Here is a 25,140-nt window from a genome sequence, read left to right on the forward strand (position 1 = left end):
TGGACTTGTAGCTGAATACTGAAGATCCTCCACTAGAAGAGGGTCATGAGCCTGGAGAGCTTCATAGAACTTCTCTTGGGCCATGGCTCCTTTCCTCTCAATCATGTCTAGGAGAACATGGTTCTGCTCTTGGCTGGTCGGCTTGCACAGCACCTGCTCCCTCTCCAGACGAGAGAGGACACCGTAACGCTCCAGCTCGATTAGAAGAGGTGGAAGGACACCAAGACGTGTCTCTAGGTCCCACTTGTGTTTGCGGAAAAAACTCTTGGCCTGATTTAAAAATATACATGATATAAAATATAAATGTTAATTTATTGCATGAAATTACATTATGTAATGTAATATTTAGAATATTATTTATTCAAGGAGACAGACCATAATTTGGTTTCAGTTTTGCAAAAAAGTTATTGATATTTAAGCAACACAGCCACAATCAAATAAAATTATACCCTTCCTTCAGTGCTATTGATCCACATTGTTAATTGGCTGGGACTGTTGATCGTCCAAAGCTACAACGTTTGTTCCTCATTTACAGGGTGTACGATCGCCAACATTGTGTCGCCATTCACCACTATGGAGTTGAAATACTGAACGGCTAGCTAGAGGATCCCGAGGAACAATACACTGTATTTGATAAAAGTGTTTATAGACCCTTTCAAGAGAGTTCCATTATCAGCATTATAGTTGGCCCCACAAGACTTCCTTTTTAACTTAATGCAGAGGAAGTAGATTGGGGCCCAAATAGAACATTCAAGCATTGTTTTTGTTTTTATTGTTGAAAGGGTCTATAATCGTGACTGCCACTATAATATTGTGCTCTCCACAATAATGATTGATAATAGTCTAAAAGGGCAAACAGGCTGCTCTGTAAATTATCACGTAAATGAGAGTGAATAAACACTCGCACTCTTGATGCCATAGTTAGGGACTGGGGTGACGTCATAGCAGAGATGTGGAAAAACAATGAAAAAAATAATCATGAGATTAGCCTGAAGGGAAATTATCTGATGTACTTTACATTCCCCTTCCCTGTGTTTGTTTCCCCTTGTTTTTTCTCCCTTTGTCATTGATCCTGTAAGTAACTAACTATTATAATGGTAATGATGTAAAGACGTGATATACTGATATAATGATGACTTCACTTTATAAGTCTGTCGTCAAGGCTGACCTACTCACTAGTATCATAATCACACCTGGGTTGCTGTTCATTTTTTACATGCTATGGAACTCAAATGTGAAATGGCTGACAGTGGGTCCTTACCCCCTCCTTGCTGTGCGTTGGCCCCTTCTCCGGCCTGCCATGGGGGACACGGCTGACCCCCCACTTAGTGAAGGATAGACATAGAGAGATGGAGAGTGAAGGAATAAGAGATGATGGAAGGGAGTCAGAGAGAGAAATGAAAGAAAGAAAGAAGGTATAGTATAGAGGGAGAAAGAGAGTGAGAATAACAGGGAGAAAGAGAGGTGAGGAAGAAAATGTTAAAAATGACACAGCAAGAGTCACAGAGAAAGTACACAAGATAAAGTACACAAGATAAAGTACACAAGAGAAAGTACACAAGAGAAAGTACACAAGATAAAGTACACAAGATAAAGTACACAAGAGAAAGTACACAAGATAAAGTACACAAGAGAAAGTACACAAGAGAAAGTACACAAGATAAAGTACACAAGAGAAAGTACACAAGAGAAAGTGAAAGGGAGAAAAAGAAATGAGAGAAAGAGAGAGAGAGAGAAAGAAATGATGAATGCACATAACTCTTTAACTCATAACTCCCACATACACCCAAAACAACAAGCATGTCATTATAGACTGTCAGGTATACACTTATATTTTGCCAGATCCCTCTCCAAGTCCATGGCCAGCTGGTTGTGGTTCATCTTCTGCAAGATGGTCAACATGACGCCCCCAGCTCCCATGCTGTTTGCCTGCACCATCATGTCCACGGTATCGTCTCTATCCGCCTTCTCCAGCTTCCCCCATGCAAATCCACCCTGGTCTCGTAGGTAATGTTTAAACCTCTTAAAGTCAGCCCCTGTGAGATTGTCCAGGGTGTTCCTCATCACTTCATTTAGGGTTGCGGCCATTTTGGGGTCCCAATTATTATTAATACTGGATGGCTGGAGTCTGGAGTGGCTTCAGTGTCTCAGCTGTTTTTTTGTTGTACTCCCAGGACAACTAAGAGAGATAAGGCCCCAAGGTGTCTTTCTGTGTGTCAATAAAGGTCCATGGATGAATCAATGAATGCAATATTGGCAATATATACTGTATTTGCTCTTTGCCTCTATCCACTACTGAGTTGTACATTTTTGGCATACAGTTTAAGCATTGCATATTTCCCACTGCTCCAATATTTTATAACCTATCATTAATGGTCCTAAATGTGCTATTTTAGTAAGTAGGTAAGTACATTTGTATGTATATATCGCTTTTCACAGACAGGATCACAAAAAAGTGCTTCACAAAAATAATGCCTGAAAAATAAAAGCATTATAGCAAAACAGAATCTAAGGGTAAATAAATCAGATAAAATTAAACTTAAAGCTAATCTAAATAAATGAGTCTTCAGTTGCCCCTTAAAACGCTCAATATTTCAGCAAACCATAATGCTAATTAGAAGAGCATTCCAGAGACTGGGGGCAGTAGAGGCAAAAGCTCTATCCCCACACCTCTGAAGTTTGTGGGACTGACAACAGATTTTGATTAATGCACTTAACCCTCCTGTTGTGTTTGCGGTCAAATTTGACCTATTGACAATTATTTTCTCAAAAATACTGTTCAGTGTTTCCTCTACATTGATTTTAGCATGGTGGCCTTCCACGGTAAAATGAATGCCGCCATAGTATCAGAATCAGGGCCGACTCACAATGTAGTGGCGGTTGCCTTTTAAATAATCCTGCCGACATATCTCCCCCGCTGGCTGCTGCTCACATTGCAATTTGACAATAAGTAAAACTAGTCAGAGGTTAATATCCAGTTTCATTTCACATATTACATGTTGTATTGATGTAGCCTATTTAAAACATCAACTTTCTTCCCAGTGTTTCCTCTTCATTTTGTAGCAGTGGCCACTGCTTCAGAATTAGGGCAGACACATTATTTTCCGGACACATAGTTAAAATCGCTCCACTGGCTGCAGATAATCTCAGCTTAATCTCTCAAAAACTGAGTTTTTGGCGTTTCCAGCTAAAACAACTGTTCCCCAACAGATTAACATCCAGCTTGACTCAACTTCACTGACCCCAACTAGATCGGCACGTAACTTAGGCGTTGTAATTGATGACCGACTTAACTTCTCTGAGCATGTAGCTTCTATTGCAAAATCATGTCAGTTTATGCTTTACAACATTAGGAAGATCAGACCTTATCTGACACAAGATTCCACACAACTTCTTGTTCAAACCATGGTCATCTCCAAGCTGGACTATTGTAATTCACCCGCTTGTATAATAAGATCATTACAGTTGATTCAGAATGCTGGAGCACGCCATGTCTTCAATCAGCCAAAGAGGACACATGTAACTCCTCTCCTAGTTACTCTCCATTGGCTCCCTATAGTAGCCAGAATTAAATTTAAATCTCTCACTTTGGCCTGTAGGACACTGACTGGATCTGCTCCTAGTTATTTTAATTCAATAATCAAGGCATACATCCCCAACTGCCCACTGCGGTCTTCTGATGAGGCTGTTGATTAATTTGACATTATTGTTTATTATTGATATTCTCCTTAACTCATTGAGTGCCCTCCTTCCCATGCGTTGAGTGCCAAAAACGTAATATTATTTTTATTACGAAACTAGACACTCTAACACACCTTATATGTGATTTTGGGAACTCTGTGATGAATGGAAATGAAATATATGACGATCGAAAACTCATGAAAACGCACAATCTGGACATTTTATCTGGACATTTTATCATAACTCGGTTGCCGCTTTGGGTCGAATCAGCGACGCATGCACGTCAGGTCAAAACCAGGCCATTTTCGTGGGTCTATCACTAGGTGGCAGTCTCGCTGATCACTTCCCGAAAAGTTTACACAAGTAAGTAACAGGCAACACTTCATATTTCATGAAAGACATTATATCTCCATTTCTAGAAAAAACAGCGATTTTGATGAAAACTAGCCACTGTTTAGCTTGGGATTTCTCAGGAACAGAGGCGTGTAGAAATACACGGTTTGCACCCACCGAGAGCTTAAAGTCTCAGCTTTTAATCGAGCCATTGTATGTATTCATAGCTATAACACAGATTCACGAGTTCGCCCTTCTATATGATTACTTCAGCTAGACTAGAATGTATGGGAGAAGTGCGTGTTTGGCAAGGTAGCTGTCCGTGGTCCTGGAGTGCCTGGAGCGGATATCGCGATAGAGCGATGACCGCTTGCACCCCCCTGTGTAAGGAGGATGAGTAACAGGGCAATTGGTGAAATGGAGGAGTAGGGGGAGGAGGGGGGATGATTTCGCGAACGTCGGAGCGTGTGACGTATGGAAAAGGAGGTCGGCTTAAATAGGCCTACCCTGCGGCGGCAGTGGGTGAGTTAATTGCTGTCAATCATCCCGAAGGCTCCACCCGAACTTTGTTTATAAAACATCATTTCACGAGTTCGCCCTTCTATATGATTACTTCAGCTAGACTAGAATGTATGGGAGAAGTGCGTGTTTGGCAAGGTAGCTGTCCGTGGTCCTGGAGTGCCTGGAGCGGATATCGCGATAGAGCGATGACCGCTTGCACCCCAAAAGATCACAGAGAAAGGCCGCTACCAACTACATAAGTGCTTGCTGAGCGAGTCGTAAATCCGCTAGATTGGAGCGGATGTAAGACTGGTAGGCATCCGAGGACCAACGGCCCAGTATTTTAATTTGTTGCTCCGATAAGCCGTTGAGCGCAGCTGTTGTGGCAGCTCCTATCCTGAAGGAGTGTGCGGAGTAGCGATCCGCGGGAAAACCAGATTTGACTAGAATGGTTTTTAAGAGTGTCTGGAATCTGTGGCGAATGATGGGTAGCCCTTCGTCTGACACGAAGGGCGGGCTAGTAGACGAAGCTTGAGCTGACCGATATGAGATGTAGTGAGATAGGTATTGGAAAGGCTGAAGATCTGAGGCGGAGTTAAATGGATATGGAGTGTCCTTTCGGGACTGATCGGTTTTACTCTGTTTGATGGTAAATCGAATGGTGTCTTGGTCTAGCTGCTCTAGATCTGCGATGCACGGGTGGACATCGGGAATGAAGAGAGACGAAGGGCATGTAAACTCGCTACATCTCAGCAGCCCAAAAAGGCCAGTAGAAACATAACGGAGATGGTGGAATCGGAATGCGGTGACATGACCCTTTGCGAAGGGTAGCGAGGCGGGTGGCGAGAATGCTTGAGGTAATGGGAAGGCGGGAGTCTTGGGGGACTGGATGTTGCCTACGGATACCTTTAATTAACAAGCCTATCCTGGTGTCGGAGAAGGGGCATTCGGAGCCGTGGGGGCGTTTGTAGAAGAAATGAATGCCAGCTAGGTAGACTCTAATGGAAGAAACTTTGATCCCGAGTGGAGTGTGGGCGTAGGTGATAAATGATGATATGGTGACTGCATCGAAACTGGGAAATGGTAGTGAGTGCTTTGCGTGGAACTGTTTGAAGCACGACCAAGCAGTCCAGTAGGACTGCATGGTCCTGGGTGCGAGGGCTTGAAGGGCTAGGTCGGCCGTGATGGGCTGAAGATAGCTGAGGGGGTGGTTTATGGGAAGATGGTCTCCGAAAAGCTGGGGAGTGGAGTAGGGTACGGGTCCGCCTCTGGAGCCGAGCTTCTGAATCTCTGGAATTTAAGACGAGAGAGAGAGTCAGCAATTCCATTGTGGCAACCGGGGACGTGCGCGGCTCTTATAATAAGCTGGTAGCTGGCTGCTATCCAGATTAGACGCCTAATAAGAGGGGAAAGCGCAGGCGATTTTGAGCTCGTTATTAATGACGTGCACTACGGCTTCGTTGTCGCTGTGGATTATCACACTCTTGGAGGTCCACTCATTCCCCCAGGTAGGGCCGTGATGGCTACGGGGTAGAGTTCGAACACGGCTGACGATTCGTTTCCAGTTGTTAGCTCTCTGAACTCTAGTGGCCACGGGGATGCAAACCAGCGCCCTTTGAAAAAGCCTCCGAAGCCTGTTGAGGGGGCTGCGTCGGTGTACAACTGGAGCTCTTCTGGAGATGATTGGCAGTCGTCGTAGAACATGCACAGACCATTCCATTCGTCTAAAACATCCTCCATAGTTTGATATCGGCCAGACACTGGGCATCTAGAGATACGACGTCTTCGAGAGATGGGGTTGCTGAGCGCAGTTTAGGAGATGCGAGATGAAAGGGCGGCCCTGGGGAATGAGTTGACTAGTGGACACTCGACCGCGCCGTGACTGGGGCTATTGCAGAGGGGACAAGATGGCTTAAGTCCTAGGAAAACGCGGTTATGGAGCTCCATATCGAGCGCGCCCCAGTAGGGGTTTTAGTTCCAGAGGCCGACTCTGGCAGCGCATTTTGCTGAAAACAGCCGGTGGTAGCCTACGTATGAAAATGAGCTCCACCGTAGGATACGGCTAGGCCGGCGATGATGGCCAGGTAGTCATTTAGCTTAGTCATTTGCGGCGACTGGAGAACACGAAACAGACGACTTCTGTGTAGTTGGTAAAAGCTACGGTGAACTCGGGAAATGACAGGGTTTTTGATGCTGGGCCAGAATTTTTTAGAGAAAAAACCAGTTCGCCGCAAACTAGATCCCGGTTATGAGAGGGAATAGAAAGGGAGGGAAGAATGGTAGAAAGGTCTACGTCTGCACCTGACAAGATGAGGTTCCTGGTGGACGCTGTGACGGGTGGTGGTTCGAATGCTGCAGCGTGAGGAGGCGGTGGCAGGGCCTGTGCTGTGGCTAAAGAATAGTTTTGCTGCCGGAACGGGACGTCGTGGTCCGAAGCACTCGCTGAGTGCTGATGACCCGCTGCTGCGGGCTGGTCTAGCGCGGAGCCGGGGAAGAGATGGGAAGGGAGAAAAGGGGGGAGGGAGGGAGCGGTCGCTGACGCGACCGGAAGGGGAGCAACTTGGGACAGGGTCGCGGGAAGTGGGACGGGGAAGGAAAGAGGGTTAGGGGGGAGTAGCGACGCTGTCGCTATCGGCGCCGACTGAGACCAGGTGCTCGCTAACTCATCTCAACTCAAGAGAGATGGGGAGCTAGTGAGGTGACTCTTCGAGCTGACGCTTCTTGAGTTGAGGCGTGCTGTACAGACGTGGCTCCCGGAATGGAAAGGGGAGGGGGGAGAGGGGGGAGGGAGGGAGCAGTCGTCGGAACGACTGGAGGTGGGGCAGGCCTGGACCGAGTCCTGGCTAGGGGAGGTGGATGGGGGAGGGAAAGAAGGAGTGGGGGGGAGTAGCGACGCTGTCGCTACCGGGGCCGTCTGGAGAAGTGGGGTTGGACCCGGAAATACGGCGGAGATGCGGCGGGAATGGGCCTGAGCCGCTGACGTGGCAGTGGCTGTGGCTGAAGCAGCGGAATGATACGCTCTGAAGCGTGTGGTGCCGGAAAGTGCTGTCGGCGTGCCCGGTTCGCGAGGTGGCTGGTGGTGTGTGCTTCGTCCGGCTGAATGGCCGGCGGAAGGAACCGCGTCGGGATGCCAGAAGGAGCAGCTTGCTTCCTGGTCTGGGGAGGAAAACAAAGTGAGGGAGCGGGAGGGCGAAAAGACCGGGTTATCCGACTGCGTTAGAAGGCGGAGGAGATGGAACTTCCTATCCGACATACGGAACGCGATGCCGCGGGAATGGAGAGTGCTGCGGATGCGAGCCACTGTCCAGTGGGTAGGGTCAACGCCTTGCTGGCGCTGGGTGGATTTCCAGTTCCATGAGAGCTGTCTTGTCAATGCGAACGATACGCAGACTGAATGATTTCGCGAACGTCGGAGCGGTCGGCTTAAATAGGCCTACCCTGCGGCGGCAGTGGGTGAGTTAATTGCTGTCAATCATCCCGAAGGCTCCACCCGAACTTTGTTTATAAAACATCATATATGCTGTGGCTGTACAAACATCATCAACAATGGTCTAGATCAGGGATGTCAAACTCAGGGCTGCTTATTTGTGGCCCGCGAGGTCATTATTCAATCTGTGTTAGAAGTGGCCCGCCGCTTAGTTTATACAACGCATCCATATCCTAGCTGGCCCGACAGTATTCTCTTCAGCCCATCCGCGTTAGAGCTGGCCCAGCACGCTATTCTATTCAGCGCATGAGCGCAGCCCAGGGCAACGCAGCCCATCAAGTTGCTACATACTGTACATCGATAACACTTCAAATCCCAAAATGCGTTGCATCGTTAATGTCGCCTTTTCTGTTCATAAACAAAACACGTATCCATGCAACCAGACAAACTATCAACGAAAATGGCGAAGCGAAAGATTGATAATCGGAGCTTTCAAGATAGGTGGGAAAACGATTATACGTTCATATTATTCAAGGACCGTTTGCTTGGTATGTGGATTCACCGTAGCTGTCACTAAAGAGTACAACATAAAACAGCACTACGAAACTAAACATGAAGACAAATACAAAGATCTGGATGCGAAGCTTAAGCTACAGAAGGTGGGAGAATTGAAAGCAAGTCTGCTTTCAAGGCAGACTACCCAAGCCAAGTTACAAGTGATGATGCTGCAAAAGCGAGTTTTACTGTTACTGCACAGGATATCGCGCAAACAGCACGGCCATTCTCAGAGGGAGAGTTTGTTAACTGTTAATAGTTACAATTACAATTTTGATAATTGTTAAATGTTATTTACAATTTGTATAGTTCACCTGCAAAAAATAGGCCAATATATTTTTTCTATTCAGATATTCAATATATTTTTTCTATTAGGCTATATTCAGAAATGCCTGCATTCTATTTTTCTTGTGTGTATATAGTTTTAATTCAATAAAAACATCGGTTATTCAATAAATGTTGCGCTTGGCCCGCGACATACTCCCAGTTCTTAATTTTGGCCCCCTGTGAATTTGAGTTTGACACCCCTGGTCTAGATTGTTGGCACTCTAGGACAAAGCTCCAGAAAACAGCTTGGCATTCAATGAGTTAATATAGTCTTACCATGTCATTGTTTTTTATATTACTGATTGAATGGACACTATTGTTTATTATTGCTTTTCCCCTCATCTTCATTGCTTATTTTATTAGGCTATTTATTGAATTTACATTGTTATTATTCTCCTTATTATAGTTTGGCCAACATTCTAATCTGTTCCCTGTTTTATTTTAAATATTCTGTTGTTTTTTTGTATTTGTGTGTCGGTTTGGACAAAGGTGTCTGCAAAGTCCCATAACCATAACCATATTGAAAAATGCGAGCCCAAATCCGGCAAAACCTAGCCTAGAAATCTAGACGCACCCTAGCGGCGGCAAATTAATTTGCTCAGCCTGTACGTCTAGTATCAAACCATAGATTTACATTGGCTGACGCCGTGGACGTCATCCAATCACAGCGCTCTATTTTGTTAGAGAGTCTTAAGGCGGTCTTAACAGGATAACGACAGTCCTGCGACGGTGAACAACAAGGAAGGTGGCTATGGCGAACGAAAAGCGGTTGTTTGAATCGGCGCTGGCGTCAACTTTGGAGGAGTTTTCTTTGAAAGTAGAGCAACACAATGCACTTAAGTCATTCCTTTCGAAGAAGGATGTATTTGCCGTTTTGCCGACCGGATACGGATATGGTCGTAGCGCTGGCCTATTGCATGCCTAGGCAGTTTGAAAGACAATTCTCTGCCCGCCCCTTGGATTAAGCGAGGTGAATGGTTCGATTCCAGACTATACATTTCAATGATATAGGATGGCCCGCCAGGTTAACGAAAACCCATAAACAGCGAAGGAATATCCAGACCTGCATTGTGCTTCTTTAATTTGAGTTGCCGACCAGTCACTCAGGTGTTAAGGCTATTTAAGGTGACTTAAGGCAATTAAGTCTACAACAGGGGTGTCAAACTCATATTACATAGTGAGCCAGATTTGTTGGAATGTGACCTTGTGGGGGCCGCCATTGTCATATAGAGTCATTATAATTTCTCTGCATGGGTATCAGAGTGCTGTTTGATTATATCACTGATGAGCAAACAAGTACACAATAATGTAGGCCTAGGCCTACTGCTGTAGTGCACTGTCAACTATGGAGCACGTTGAGAGAAGATGTAAAGAGTTAAGTAGGTCTCTCCTAAGGTTTTTTACTATTATTATTATTATTGACTTGTAGGCTGTAAGCATACCATAAACTTAATCTACTAGCATTCATTAACTCTATGACACTAAGTGAACATGGTACGAGGAGTCGCATGCTAATAAATAGCCTGGGCCTACACCCTGAAGTGTCCGCTCCAAATACAACACTCATCACAACAGTGAAGTGTCCAAACACATATTGAGCAAGCATAACAGCATAACATGTTCAAATCAAATTACCTAGTAGGCTATGCAGGGGTTAAAGTGTTAAAGTCTAGACTTCCGCTTAGTAGCCTAGGCTATAGACCTCTGACTTGGAAGTCTCCAACTCGTAGCTTAAGCTACAACACTTATTTCGAAGCCCTTTGGAACTAACTTTTTAGTCACAATCAACATCAGCAAGACGACTAGTCTAGAGTTTAGACACGGATACCGTGTGCCCCTGGGATGAAAACCACAGGCCTACGATCACAAAAGTTTTGTTAGTCGAGCAACTCGTTTCTTTTCGGTCAGTCAGCTAGTTGTGTTCGCAATATTCTCCCATGAAGTAGTAGGCCTATACTAGGTGCAAAAGTTTTCGATTGGGCAATCTTGTTTGATTCTAGATTAATGCCTCGTGATTACAGTGCTTAGGCCTATCTGATATTCGACCTATGGATACATTAATATTGATCAAAATTCCAACGAAAAAGCAGCGCGGAACCTACCTTGACTCATCAGACGTCGACAATTACTTTACTTTCGGTTTTGTAACGTTAAGGCCCCTACACACAGAGTCCGATTTTTCGGACGAAATATTCATTATTATATTCATTATTAAAATTATTCGCACGAAATTACGCAGCCTATTAAACACATGCACTAATGGGCAACCCATACTACTGAGGAAAAGAGATTTAACCTTTTGTTAATGGCTGGTCCACACGCCAGACCCATCAGAAGACCACAGGGCGTTTTGGGATGTAAAGCTGGATCGTAGAATTGAAATAGCAATATTTAGGCCAGCCTCATGTTACATTTCGTTCTTGTTCCTCAAGGATTGTGTGATACCTTGTAATTAGCCAATACAATTAATATGCAGCCTAGCCTAATACATATTGAGGTAAATACTGTGTTATGTTCAGGTTAGGTTTATTTTTCAATTTCTCAATTTAACCACTGCATGACAGCATCATGACATTAACCTTACAGCATACACAGTAAAGCAAAAATGATATATAAAGTATTACAAAAATAACAAAAGCAGCAGTAATGTGAGACCGACATTTCTGCAAATGTAGATCTACTGATTCTACTTATCCATACTTAGTCAGAATGGCAGACTCATGATGTGTTTTGCAGAAGAAGCAGCCTTACATAATCAGTAAGCTCAACACTAATCAGCCTGAACTCTGACTTTGACATCAACTCCTTCTTCTTCTTCTCTCTCTCTCTCTCTCATTCACCAACCCCTGCAGATGAACACGACCCTCTTAACTTTCCACTGCATTACCACCTCAAATTTCATCTAAGGTGTCAGGTCAGTGAGCTTGGCCTATTATACGAATGTTGTATTTCATTTTTGTTGTATTGTATTTTCAATAAAATAGCCTATATCATTTCTTTGTATCTTGTTGGATTTAATACACAGACAGATATGGAGACATTCTTGCGATACCATGCATTAGGCTTTGTGTGGTCTCTGTGATTTGGACAGAGTTGTCAAATTCATGTAACATTCATACATGTCCACTGTGTGTACCATATGTCCAGTACCCACAGCATTAAACCTCGTAAATCCTCTTCCTTTTGTTACCGTAGGGTTTTTCCTTTGAAAGTTAACCCGCCACTTAAAATTCAAGTAACCGAAATATAGACTAAAAAAAGTAACAAAAAGATGTAAGTGATCGGCCCCTGTCTTTCCCCCAAACGTTGTACTTAGTCCCAGGGCCCTTTGAAATCTCCATTGTCATGTAAGTCCCCATTTTGATCTTCCTCATCCTCATCTTCGTCACGGCCTCCCCGTCCGCCCAGGAACCACCGCCACTTCTTCTTCTTCTCCACCTTGTACTTGAGCTTGCGGATCGGGTCGGTGACGCTGCGCATCTTCTTGTCGTCGAACTCCACGTGCATCTCGAAGTTGCGGTCGATGACCTGCGCCGCCTCCTGCCACTGACGGAAGCAGTCGGGCCCGAGCTCGCAGATCTCAGAGACGGCGTTCGGCAGCAGCAAGGAACCGTCCGGACGAAGCACCACCACCGTGGGAGTCTCATGCACCTCGAACTTCACACCCAGCTCCCTACGAGGAGAGATGGGGGGGAGGAAGGAGAGAGGAGTAGACAGAGGAGAGGAGAGGAGTGGAAAGGAGAGGTGAGTATTGTGTCCAGAGAGGAGATGAGAGGAGAGGAGAGGAGAGTATTGAGTCCAGAGAGGAGATGAGAGGAGAGGAGAGGAGAGGAGAGTATTGAGTCCAGAGAGGAGATGAGAGAAGAGGAGATGAGAGGAAAGGAGAGGAGTGGAGAGGAAAAGAGAGGAGAGGAGAGGAGAGGAAAAAGAGGAGTGGAGAGGAGAGTATTGAGTCCAGAGAGGAGAGGAGAGAAGAGGAGATGAGAGGAAAGGAGAGGAGTGGAGAGGAAAAGAGAGGAGAGGTGAGTATTGAGTCCAGAGAGGAAAGGAGAGGAGTGGAGAGGAGAGTATTGAGTCCAGAGAGGAGAGGAGATGAGAGGAAAGGAGATGAGTGGAGAGGAGTTGAGAGGAGAGGTGAGTATTGAGTCCAGAGAGGAAAGGAGAGGAGTGGAGAGGAGAGTATTGAGTCCAGAGAGGAAAGGAGAGGAGAGGAAAGGAGAGGAGAAGGGAGGAGTGGAGAGGTGAGTATTGAGTCCAGAGAGGAGAGGTGAGTATTGAGTCCAGAGAGGAGAGGTGAGGAGAGGAAAGGAGATGAGTGGAGAGGAGAGGAGAGGAGAGGAGAGGAGAGAAGAGTATTTAGTCCAGAGAGGAGAGGAAAGGAGAGGAGGGGAGAGGAGTGGAGAGGAGAGGTGAGTATTGAGTCCAGAGGAGAGGAGAGGAATGTATACATGTTAGTTTGCCCTGCTACATGTATTATTGTCTTTCCTGTTCCCAACAATCTGGCACACACATGCACTTTCAGTCTGCAGGGGTCTTCGTAGACTAGAGGATAGGGTTTTTTTTCTGGTTCTCTTTGATAAACACACAAAACTTTATGGCCCTAAACTTTAGGGCCCTATTTTCGTGACGCAAAACTTGGTGGAAAGTCTATAATCATCACGAAGCAAAGCTTATTCTCATCGTAGACTCAAGTTTTTTGGCATGGCCGTCTCCTTTATTGAGCAACGCGCCAAGGACGTTGCTCAAGGAAGCCAACGCGCCATTATACTGCAACATACTGCATATGCATATGGTACACCAGCTGCACAGCGGCTCAGAGGAAAGTGCTCCAGAGGGTCATCAACACCGCCCAAAAGATTGTCAGCTGCCCTCTCCCCACACTGGATGAACTACACAGTTCCCGTTGCTTCAAAAAAGCCCAGGGGCCGTATTCACAAAGACTAAAAGTAGCTCCTAAGTGGCGAATTTAGGAGCAACTCCTAAAAATAATGGGCGTGTCACTCCTAACTTTAGGACTCCTAATTTTTTTCACTAAAAGTAATTCACAAAGCATTTTAGACCTAAAAGTAGCACCTAAATCTGGGACAGCTTAAAAGAAGTCGAGAGGACTCCTAACTCACTAAGACCTATTCACAAACCGCTTTTTGTGGCATTTCATGTCGCAATGTTTTGAAATGCGAGGAAACAAATTTGCATTTTAGGCATAAAAGGGATGCAATAACGCCACCAACAACAACCAAAACTACTCATTGTCAACATGTAAATTAAATGTAACGTTTCATTGTGAATCACATTAAAATGTTCTCCTCTTTGCAAAAGTAGGCATATGGTGACAGATTCATTTAATAATGTTGCAAAGATAAGGAATCAATCCGTATGTTTCATTAGGCTACTAGGCTATTTGTTTTGCCTTACTCTTTATTAATTTAGGCTAGGCCTTTTTATTCAGTTATTCATCATCTTCCGTCCTTCGCACTACTTGTGTAGCGCACGCATTCTCAGACCTGTCACCTGTCACTCATCATCGTAAGGGAGGTGTTTGGAATCATTCCCGCGTTACAATCATCAGCCAATCAAGGTGGTCACTTCTGTCAAGCTTGTGCATGAGTAATGACGTCATCCATAGCAACGAAGACTCACTCTTAGTTTAGGAGATGTCATTTTTACTTACTAAGAGTAGGTCTGAAAGGCTTTGTGAATAACTTTTAAGAAAAAAAACTCCTAGCTAAAATCTTTTAGTGCAATTTAGGAGTACTTCTAGTGGTAAGATAAAAGGCTTTGTGAATACGGCCCCAGAACATTATTAAGGACACCCACCATCCTGGTCACTCCCTGTTTGAACTGTTGCCTTCAGGCAGGTGGTACAGATCAATTAAAGCAAGGACCAATAGACTCAAACACAGTTTTTATCTAACTGCAATAACCACCCTCAATGCTGCAAAAAAATAATGTGCAATATGGACTCAGATATTAAGTGGACCAATGCAATGACAAATGGTATGCATGCCTGCAGATGAATGTCCATACTGTTTTTATGCAATGACTTTGTGCTCATTTTTCTTTTTATGCAATGACTGGGTGTGTATGACTGTATGGGTCAAGACATGCTGCTAATGATGTTATATGTTTCTATTTATTTCTTTAGGTGACACTAGCACTTAAATTTATTTTTTAAATGTATTTATATTTCTATTTTTATGAATGATGCAAAGGCTGGAGAGCACTTTAAAATGTGTTGTACCTGTGACAATGACAATAAAGATCTATTCCATTCTATTATATAAAAATCGCTGTCGTACACTACCTAAAACGCATTGCGCTACTGACCAAGGAAAACCTGGCTGCTTATGTTATTTTAAGAGTGCATTATCAACAGTGATATGGGCAGGTTCATAACGCACCCAGCATCTCTCATCCAAAGGATTGCGCACCAGCGCACATCCATGCAAAACATTACAAATTACACGATTACAATGGGAAACATAATTAGAATAAAGATATTACGAAATACACCTCACAATGAGTAGTTATTCACCATCATTTGCAAATTGGTAATGACGGATAAAAGTGAAGTGAAATATTCACTGAAATATGAAGCAGAGCTGAAGACTCCTCTGCATGATAAATGTTTTTTATTCAGTCATTCGAACATTATTGGGGTAAGTGTTGCTTTTTCCAGGCTATGCTTTCGATGGTAACGCATTGTCAGTCAATAGTGAAAGTAATTAACTGGGTATAACTGTTTTGTCGTTGACTGACACCACGGTGAAGTTAGTTTCACTTTGCCAATGAGTTCAAATAATAGACAAGAGCAAGGCTATACTCTGCTAGGTTTTTAGTAAAGCATCGTGGAATACCTGTTCCATACGATCTCGCGTGCAAGCAGATTCCTTCAAATGCGCCGCTGACTATCAAAATACTGATGCGCTGCTTGATGTTGCTCTGCCTGCTGTTAAAGGGAATGACAGATGTCATTCTCATTAATTATGTTACGCCCAAAACACACCCATGACTGATTAAGAAACATAGAAACGCCTTGTTGCGCCATCCGCCTGACATCCCACTAAATTTAAATAAGCTTTTCGCCAGTGACCATGTATTTTAGACTACGATAATAGGGCCCCTTATGTTATTCACACACACACACACACACACACGTTCTATACACATACACTAACAATCAGATGCAAAAACCTGCACCTGCTGACACATTCATCTCATTTGCTGAAAAGTTAACCCAAAGAATTTTCTTAATTGGACATAAATTAAATGTCTAATATTAATGCACCATTACTCTTTTAGTTAACAAAGTTGCATGCCTTGATGACCCAATTTAGTAGCTCATCCAACTAAATAGTTTAAATGAAGATTACATGATATACTTGTCACTTCAACTTCATGGTGTTATACAGATTGAGGCATGTGATGTTTCAGTGAATACTACAGTGTGTCAATGCTAGTAGAATATACTGTGCATACTCTCTGCCTCTTGGGATGAAACATTTTGAATTAGTTAAAAAACACTATTCAAATGCATGAAGTTGGAGACATTATGTGGCACCACTGATGTCTTCTGCATGTGCAATACCTAACACAAGTATGGTGGTATAAAGTATGGCTTATCTCAAAGCATAACATACTATTCAACAATATTCCACTGATCTCTGAGGATAACTAACATTAACAAACATATTTGAAAACTTTTGGCAACACTGATAGCTGCTTAATTAGCTGTTTCGTACAAGACAGACTGATTTCATAAATTGGACAACCCTGACTTCTTGTTTTTTATGGTGCTTAGAGAGAGGAAAGGAGGGGGAGTTGCTGTTGTGATGCAGAAATAGACACCAGAGAGAGAAAGAGAGATAGAGGGGGATGGATGTTTATGTTCAGGTGCACTTCCTATAGGGGTCCAGTGTTTGGACAAGGGAGGGGGGGTAGTGTATATGTCTAATTGAGTGCCTATCACTTTAAGACGTTTGAGGGAACCCTTGCAATAACACAGTTGAAAGGCTGCTGATGTGTGGATGCAATTCATAACGTTTTCTACATAGTTAAAATAAAGGTTCGTACTTCTCCTTGGGACAAGCACTTTTGAATTTTGGAAAACAGCTTTTCCATTTACATCGGGATTTTGCAAACATTCAGTGTCAGAGTCAATAAAATGAGCCCTTCAACGAAATTGACAAGCAGCTGTAAGTAGGCTAAGCATGCTAAATTCGACATCCAAACAGTATTCTAACGTTAGCTTTGAGATACTGCTTGATTTCATAACTTAACTTAGTTTAGTCTCTTCAATGTAGCCTACTATGTTGTGATGAGACCTTAGCAGAGTTCACTTCAATGCAGCAGTTTTGAACAAATTTGCGCAGCATGGTCACGATGCTAAGCGGATTTAATAGCAATTTAGCCAGACGTCTTCTATGCAATGCTTCTATGTGGCAACAACAATCCTTCAACAATCGTGAACATTTTGTTAAATGCACATAGAGGAGTGGCAGCGGGCTACGAGAGAGAGCGGGGCGGGGCAAGGAAAGGCTGCATGCGTAAAAAGCGCAGCTCAATGGCAGTGCAAGGATTTGACCTTATATTTAATTTAAATTAAATTAAATTAAACATAGAACATTAATCTGTGGCGGCCGATTTTTATTTTGTGGCGCCCCGCCACAGATTAGTCAATGTATGGGAAACACTGGGGTCGTTGTAATGCAGAAATAGGCACCAAAGAGAGAGAAACAGAGAGAGAGAGGGATGTTTATGTTCAGCCATACCATCATATAGGGGACGTTGTGATGCAGAAATAGATACCAGAGAGAGAGAGAAATGGATGTTTTATATTCAGACATACTTCCTATAGGGGTCGTCGTGATGCAGAAATAGGCACCACTTAGGCAGTTTCTTCAGCAGCTTCTCCTGCAGAACCTCAGAGTCGTCCAGTGACACATAGATCAGTACGAGCTGGGATGGCCGCTCCATGTAGAACGAGTCCATCAGACGCTTGTAGAAGTCCTTGAGGGTCGGGACGAAGTCCTGGCAGCGCTCACAGTCCCACGATCCGAAGAACAGCATGAGGATCCGGTTCTGCAGCTTCATGGTGATCTCACGTTCCGTGTCCAGCTCATTGCGGTCCCAGTTGTTCTTCACCAGAACTTTGCCCAAAAACAGCTCCATGGCCCAAACTCTCTGTTAGAACATCAGTGTGAAATGACTTACTGTTATTCACTGCATTTACATTTTTCTCTTCAGCATTAGATTCATTAATTTAGCAGACACATTGATCCAAAGTGTGTCTGTATTACTATAGCACCTTGCTCATCTGGTTGCGCTATACAAGGACTATGTTGCTCTTCCGAGAGTGCATTCTCTCCTAACACCACTGATAACTTATATCCTCTTATCCCTCCTTCTACATCCCGTTAACTTGACTTAACTTGACTACTTTTAAGCTAGGTAGTGCCCCTTAACTTGACTACTCTTAAGCTAGGTAGTGCCCTTTAACTTGACTACTCTTAAGCTAGGTAGTACCCCTTAAGCTAGGTAGTACCCCTTAACTTGACTTAACTTACTCTTAAGCTAGGTAGTACCCCTTAACTTGACTACCCTTAAAGGAGAATTCCAGTGTGATATTGACCTTAAGTGTATTGAAACATGATACCGAGTGTGAACGTATGTCTCATAGAGTCTGTCTCAATTGGTGTACTTATGTGAGTACACTTTTGTGTAGTACACTATGTGCACTGTGTGCTTACTGGCGGAGTGCGCAAATTTTAACAAAATAGTATTGTCTCATATCAAACACTAACTCCGTGCACTTCACGGAAATGACGATCGCAAACATTTTAATATAACTTTATTGGCGTCCTCAATTCGACAGTGACATGGTCATACTGTGTCAAAACATGAACCGTTTATGTTATAACTTGCTTGTACCTCCGTAAAGTCTGTTTTCCACTGCTGCTGCTTCAGCTTTCTCAACCGCGATTACCACGAGTTTGAAAACGCTCCCTCCCCTTCCGCTATTTGGCCAAGATGGCGTCCGTTAAGGGCGAAAAGTGTCCAGCGTTGCACACTCAGCTTTTTGACCGTTATGAGTGAACCATCCGGGAACTTGCAGCGCCCTTCGTGTCGTTGGAATTTTCAGTGTGAACACCCTCATACACTCAAATTAGGTATTGTAAGTGCAGAAGTACGCGATTTGAGACACAGTCATAGCCCATCTCGGCTTGTTCCCTGCACTCCAAAATCTGGCGCTAGTTAGCCGATGCTACCAACAGCTTTTTCCAATAGTGGTGCTTCGGCATCGGGCTAGCCATGCAAATAAATCACTGTTTTACACCCATTTGAGGCTCAATGTATCTCCACACTTCATTGGTAAACTTCCGAGGGCCCTGACATTTAAAACGAGACATTGAGAACTTTGAAAAAGCACTGGTAGTTTACTTACAAGACGATTTATACAGACAGTATCTTCACGAAGTTTAGCTTGTTCTCAATGTGTTCTCAATGCTCAAGTTCATATGTAGAGACACTGATGATATTTCGATCAATGTTTCATGTTGTGTTGAGCCTTCTTAGTGTTTTAAACAGCGAATTTGACACACACACACAGAAAAAAATTGTTTATGTGGAGTTATAGTTCTGGGGTAGATGGCAAATAGGCTAATTTCCCCAAATAACTGAAGCGTATAACAACATGGTTAATAGTTTAAGCTTTTTGAAGCAATTTTTTCAACAATTCTAGGACAATTGAGTGCTGTTTTTTAAACAATCGAGTCTAATCGAGTAAGTAGTGAGAGTAGATGTTCTCTGAAGAGCTGAATAACCACATAAAGCCATTGCTCTGCACTGGTCTTTACATTTCAACTTGTGGAAATTACCACAAGCCAGTAAACAATTAATGATTTAGGCTACTAGTGACCGTTGGAATGGACTATTTGTCTGTCATGGGCTAGTATAAAAGGTTTGTTTCCCACCACAATAACCACCAGTGACAAACTACTGTTGCAGACTGTAATCTAATTTGTCTCTAAACCCAAACTAAAGGGGTTGTAGAGCCACCATCTTGTTAGCATCATTTAACATAGAGCTAGGCTAGTTTAAATGGCTAATCTGAGGTACCACAACCAGAAATCCAATAATACTCACCAAAGGTTGTTTGCTTCCCAGGTAGAAACAGAGAGTGTTGAGGGGGGAAATAAACAGGAAGAAGGATATTAATTATCAGACTTCTCTCTCACTCTGCCATCTGAGAAAAAGTCCTGTTAGCTCCAATGCCACCACCAGTGTATTTCTGTTAGCATTCTTTTCCAAGCAGCAGCTCATTTTCTTATTTAGTTTAGTTTCTTCTTTGCCTCTTGCAGATGGGTGCCTTTTAGTCCTCTGTCACCGGTGAACAAGAAAAACCTCCTTTTTGTGTGCACCTTCTCCGACTGTTGCTATCAATCACATAGCTATACTAGTTATTTGCCCCATTTGATCTCTCTCTCTCTCTCTCTCTCTCTCTCTCTCTGTCTCTCTCTCTGTGATGGTAAAAAATGAGAAGCTGAGATGAGCCGAACCTGCTGTTTCTTTCGCCTGCTCCAACACAACACATACCTCTCACCTCTCACCCAGCACCCAGTGTTAATCCCCTGCTGCAATCCACTTAAGCAGAGCAAGAGAGAGAGAGAGAGAGAGAGATAGAGAGAGAGAGATTGGAGGGAGCATTGATCCTGCTGGACTCACCATGTAAACAAGGTGCTCTCACCTGTAAGGAATTCCTTATTCCCTGCATGTCCCTTGTCTGTGTCATCATGGGTTGTTCTTGAGGTTTAATAAGCCTACCTATGGGATGGGAGTCATGGTAATATTAATGGTAGATTATTGACTGAGACACAAGTGCTTATGGAGATATAGATATAGTTACATCAAAACGTAAGTCTACCTATGTTCACCATAAATAAAGGAATTAGCCTACTGTGTATGCATCTGTGTGCTCTTGCGATCTTTGTTCTCTTATATGTCAGTGATGATTTCCAGGGATTAGTACATGGCCAGAACAGAGGTGTGTAGACTTATGTTTCTGACAGTCAAAGTTCACACTCACCTGGGGAGGAAGACCAGAAATCACACTTACAAGGCAGTGGAGAAGGCGGCAGGGAAAATGCAGACCGAATGCCAATGAGATCACAAAAGGCTCCGTAAGAGTGAGTTCCTGCTGTTGATGTTTTTGTTACACAGCTAGTGTTAATGGACAAAAACAAGAACATCAGAACAATGAATAGGGATTTGTATACAACTTGTATAAAACAGGTAATGAAGGTATGCCAGGCAGTATAAACAGTATTTGTAGTGAATGTTTGCCATTTACCTGTTTCTGGTTATATTTGTCAAGTCAAAGCAACATTTAGGTCTCCCACTAAAATTGTGTCATTTCAGGCAGTATGTCAGGTAAATTACCTGTTTTACCATGTTTACCTTTCTAACCTAGCCTGGGTTTCCCCATGCTGCCTTGCACGCGATTTTATTCACGCTGCTGGGCAGCCTGGATTCCATGGACCTGATTTTCACCTCAACGAAGGAACCAATCACAGAACGGAGGGGGGACAACAAGACGATAATGACGTCTATGCGACACACCGAAGCGGTTATGAGCTACGCACAGACGCATTTGATAGACATTCGTAGCGCCTAATAAATGCCTCTGGGCATTTGTAAACCACGTCTCAAATACGAGAAAATTAATGTGTAGTTCCCAGACCCCATCTCAATTAGATGAGGTCTGGCGTTAGCCAGGCTATTTCTAACCTGTAATTTAACACTTTGAACATTTTGAATCCCTGGCCCCCAAGCATAGTGAACTATGGTCAAAGAGTTTCAGGTTGGAAAAGGCGGGGCGGGACTTTCATTGGTCTATTTTTTTCATTTAGTAAACATTTAAAGTGGATTGCCATTTTGGCAAGAGGTGTATCCGTACCTCACAGGTGTACCCATGTCCAATTCACAGAAGTGCCATTATATATTTCATATATACCTATAGGTATATAGAGAGAGGCCTAAGCCTCATTTCTACTATAAAAACAACCTCAATTACCACATGAATGAAGAAAGAAAGAAAAAGAAAAGTATCAATTTTATTTGTTACAAAAGCTCATTTGTACAAATACAGTCACAACCAGAGCACAAATAACACATGCAAGGAGCCTGTAAGCCATTGACTGTTGATGAGTTTGTTGTTAGCAAAAGTAGTAGCTCCAGTCTCAGATAATCAATCAGCTCAGCGCTAATCAGCCTCAGCTAATCAGCCACCTCTTGCTTTCTTTCTTTTGGACCAGTGCAAGCAGACATTACCACCTGACCTTAGTCATTCATTAGCTCATCAGCTTCCCATTACCAATAGTGTTGTTGTCATTGTGCAGGTGGTTGTGCACACCAGGTGGTTTGAGACCACGCCCCCTCCACAAAAGACTACCCTCTCAAAGAAGACTGTGGGGTTAAAATTTAACACACACACACACACACACACACACACACACACACACACACACACACACACACATACACATACACACAGGTCACAGTAGTTGCATGTAATCCTCTGACATCAAATAGGCCTACAGTATATTTTTGAATACAGTGCATTAGTCCAGTGTGTCTAAGGAGTGTAAAATTGGTCTACATTTTTTTTTCATATAACAACTTAATTGACATTTGACAAAACTATATGCACAATTTATGTTTTTGGAGAGGCAAAAATAATACTTTTAAGTGCCTTGAATTTCCATATGTTGAATAAAAAATTGCCTGGTTTTAGCATCAAACAGCATCACTATGATCAACTAGCGTGTGTGAGCTGCAGTCCAGGCAGATAGTGGCAACATAGGCAACTACAACATTTAAAGCAAACGCCAAAGAGTTTTTTGTACCTTAATATAATGTTTCCAAAATCGTTTCAGTGGTTCATCAACTCGTTACAGGGTGCACGGCACTTCTGTATTCGCTTCGCGGCCCTCTATCGGCTTTTAACCACACTATGTAAGTTTGCCAGATCGGATCTGTAGTTAGATGGAATGAGACATTAGAAACTACAAATTTGACTTGCTTCTGATGTCGCAATACATCATACTTTCATTAAATCATGCAACACACTCTGCCGTGTCTGTGGACATGTTATTTGCAAAGCCGGTGCTAGATAAACAATTAGCATGGATGCGACAGAGGAAAAGTGCGTTTGTGTTGCTTTAAGCAATCCAGTTCAGTTAGTGCGACCAATCACTCCCCTTATCTGGCTGGCTTGATTGAAAAGATATGTGCTTGTGAGGTGACAAGGGGTTAAATCCTTGGGCTTGCCCTCTGTAATAAGACTGCTACCAAGGGCTCTTCTCTGTCTCATTGTTATCTTCTTCATCATCCCCAACATCACCCTCTTCTTCCTCATCTCCTCCTCCTCCAAGGAAACCTCTCTTCTTCTTCTTCTTCTTCTTCTTCTTTTTCTTCTCGTCCTCCACTTTGTACTTTATCCGGCGCAGCGGGTCAGTCAGGCTGCGCATTTTGTTCTCGTCAAACTCTTCGTGCAGCTCGAAGTTGCGGTCGATGATCTCGGAGGCCTCCTGCCAATTTTGGTAGCATTGGGGGCCGAGGTCGGTAATCTCCGTGACGGCGTTCGGCAGCAACACGGAACAGTCTGGACGCACGACAACCACCCTGGGGACCTCCTCCACCTCGAACATCACGCCAAGTTCTCTGAAATGAAGAGGAGAGTTTAGAGTAGTTAGAGTACAGTACAGTAGTTACGGGATGACATACTATGTACACACACACACACACACACACACACTCTCTCTTACACACACATTAACACACACACTCGCATAGACACATACTTTATGCACTGTGCCAAAAAAATGGTCACACACACCCCCTTAAGGGCCTTGCATTGCCAGCGGGTTGCATTACATACCAGACAAGCAGACACAGGCCCCTTTCCAGCCTGAGGCTGCAGTCACTGACTGCCAAATCTCCATTGATACATGATGAAAAAGACCGATAATCCCGCCGTTTCATCTCCTACCTAGCCTGCCGAGGCATCTGGGTAATGATACACACAATGAACAGGATACTGTGTGGATTATAGTGTTACCATGTGGTGAGAGGACTGCCATGCAGAAAAGCTGCATTGTACTTTAAGTACTGTAGCCTCTCTCTCTCTTTTATTTTCACCCTGTCACTCACTCTGTCACTCAAACATACGCACACTATCCCCACCTCTTATCTCCCACCTAATCAGTCACACACCCACCCACACACACACAGGGAAATAATTTTGTTGGGCCTCATAGGGCAGGAATGGAACATCTCTGTCAGTCTGTCAGTCACCACCTAGGACATGGCAGGTACAGACAGATCTAGTGAGAAAGCCACCCCCCCCCCCCCCCCCCAGCTCAGGTACAGAGCCCCCCCCCCCCACATAATGCAGAGTACTGTATTATGTTCTGTAGTAGCCACACTAACCACAGCACTTACATACTGTATTATCAATAGTGTACTGTAGTTGGATACTTGACCTCCTAACCGAAAGATCCCTCACACATGCACGTGCATACACATACACACACACACGCACACACACACACTCAAGCATACACACACACACACACACACACACACACATACTCATGCATACACACACACACACAAAGACACCCACACTGCTCTTTCTCTCTTTCCTCCACACATACTTCCTGTAGGGGTCCTCGTAGTTTAGGAACAGGCAGCGCTTGGGCAGCTCTTTGAGGAACTTGTCATGCTGGTCCTCGGAGTCGTCCAGCGATACGAAGATCAGCACCAGCTGGGCGGCCCGCTCCACGTAGAACTCGTCCGTCAGATGCTTGTAGAAGTCGCTCAGCGTTGGCGCAAACTCCTGGCATTGCTCGCAGTCCCACGTGCCGAAGAACAGCATGAGGATCCGGTTCTGCAAGCGCAGAACAATCTCACGTTCTGTGTCCAGCTCATCGCGGTCCTTGTTGTTCTTTACCAGGATCCTGTCCACAAACAGGTCCACCATAATGGGATTTTTATCCACCTGCTAGGGAGAAAGAGATAAAAAAAAATGTGAGGGAGAGGGATAAAAAAAGTGTATTAGACAGGAAGGAGAAAGTGTGTGTGTGTGTGTGTGTGTGTGTGTGAGAGTGGCAATAGTGAACAGTTAGTCATTTCAACTTCTTGAATTTCCCCTGGGAATCAATAAAGTATCTATCTATCTACTTCCTAGAAAGTTTACGTTTCATTTCATTCAAAACAAAAACCTATACTTCGTAATGACAGTGTATTGTGTTGTT

General features: G+C 43.8%; 2 protein-coding genes across 5 annotated transcripts; both read right to left on the reverse strand.

The window, feature by feature from the left end:
- Positions 1 to 11,383: 11,383 nt before the first annotated feature.
- Positions 11,384 to 21,383, reverse strand: LOC121718098 (nucleoredoxin-like protein 1). Of its 4 annotated transcripts, none has more exons than XM_042102950.1 (6): positions 21,174 to 21,383; positions 20,910 to 21,043; positions 20,549 to 20,647; positions 19,970 to 19,982; positions 17,673 to 18,007; positions 11,384 to 12,497 (listed from the first exon to the last, which is right to left on the reverse strand). In XM_042102950.1, the coding sequence occupies exons 5-6, from the start codon at positions 17,993 to 17,995 to the stop codon at positions 12,137 to 12,139; spliced, it is 684 nt and encodes a 227-aa protein (XP_041958884.1). In that variant the 5' UTR covers positions 17,996 to 18,007; positions 19,970 to 19,982; positions 20,549 to 20,647; positions 20,910 to 21,043; positions 21,174 to 21,383; the 3' UTR covers positions 11,384 to 12,136. The 4 variants fall into 4 exon arrangements, with proteins under 4 accessions (XP_041958884.1, XP_041958887.1, XP_041958883.1 ...); XM_042102953.1 differs by having other exon boundaries at positions 20,571 to 20,647; positions 20,910 to 21,020; positions 21,174 to 21,382; XM_042102949.1 differs by having other exon boundaries at positions 20,571 to 20,647; positions 21,174 to 21,382.
- Positions 21,384 to 22,671: 1,288 nt separating this feature from the next.
- Positions 22,672 to 24,866, reverse strand: nxnl1 (nucleoredoxin like 1). The gene is made up of 2 exons (XM_042102945.1): positions 24,541 to 24,866; positions 22,672 to 23,545 (listed from the first exon to the last, which is right to left on the reverse strand). Exons 1-2 carry the CDS (start codon positions 24,864 to 24,866, stop codon positions 23,170 to 23,172), a joined length of 702 nt encoding a protein of 233 aa, XP_041958879.1. The 3' UTR covers positions 22,672 to 23,169.
- Positions 24,867 to 25,140: the final 274 nt, after the last annotated feature.

This window comes from Alosa sapidissima, chromosome 9 (genome assembly GCF_018492685.1).
Source record: "Alosa sapidissima isolate fAloSap1 chromosome 9, fAloSap1.pri, whole genome shotgun sequence".
Classification (NCBI taxonomy): Eukaryota; Metazoa; Chordata; class Actinopteri; order Clupeiformes; family Clupeidae; genus Alosa; species Alosa sapidissima.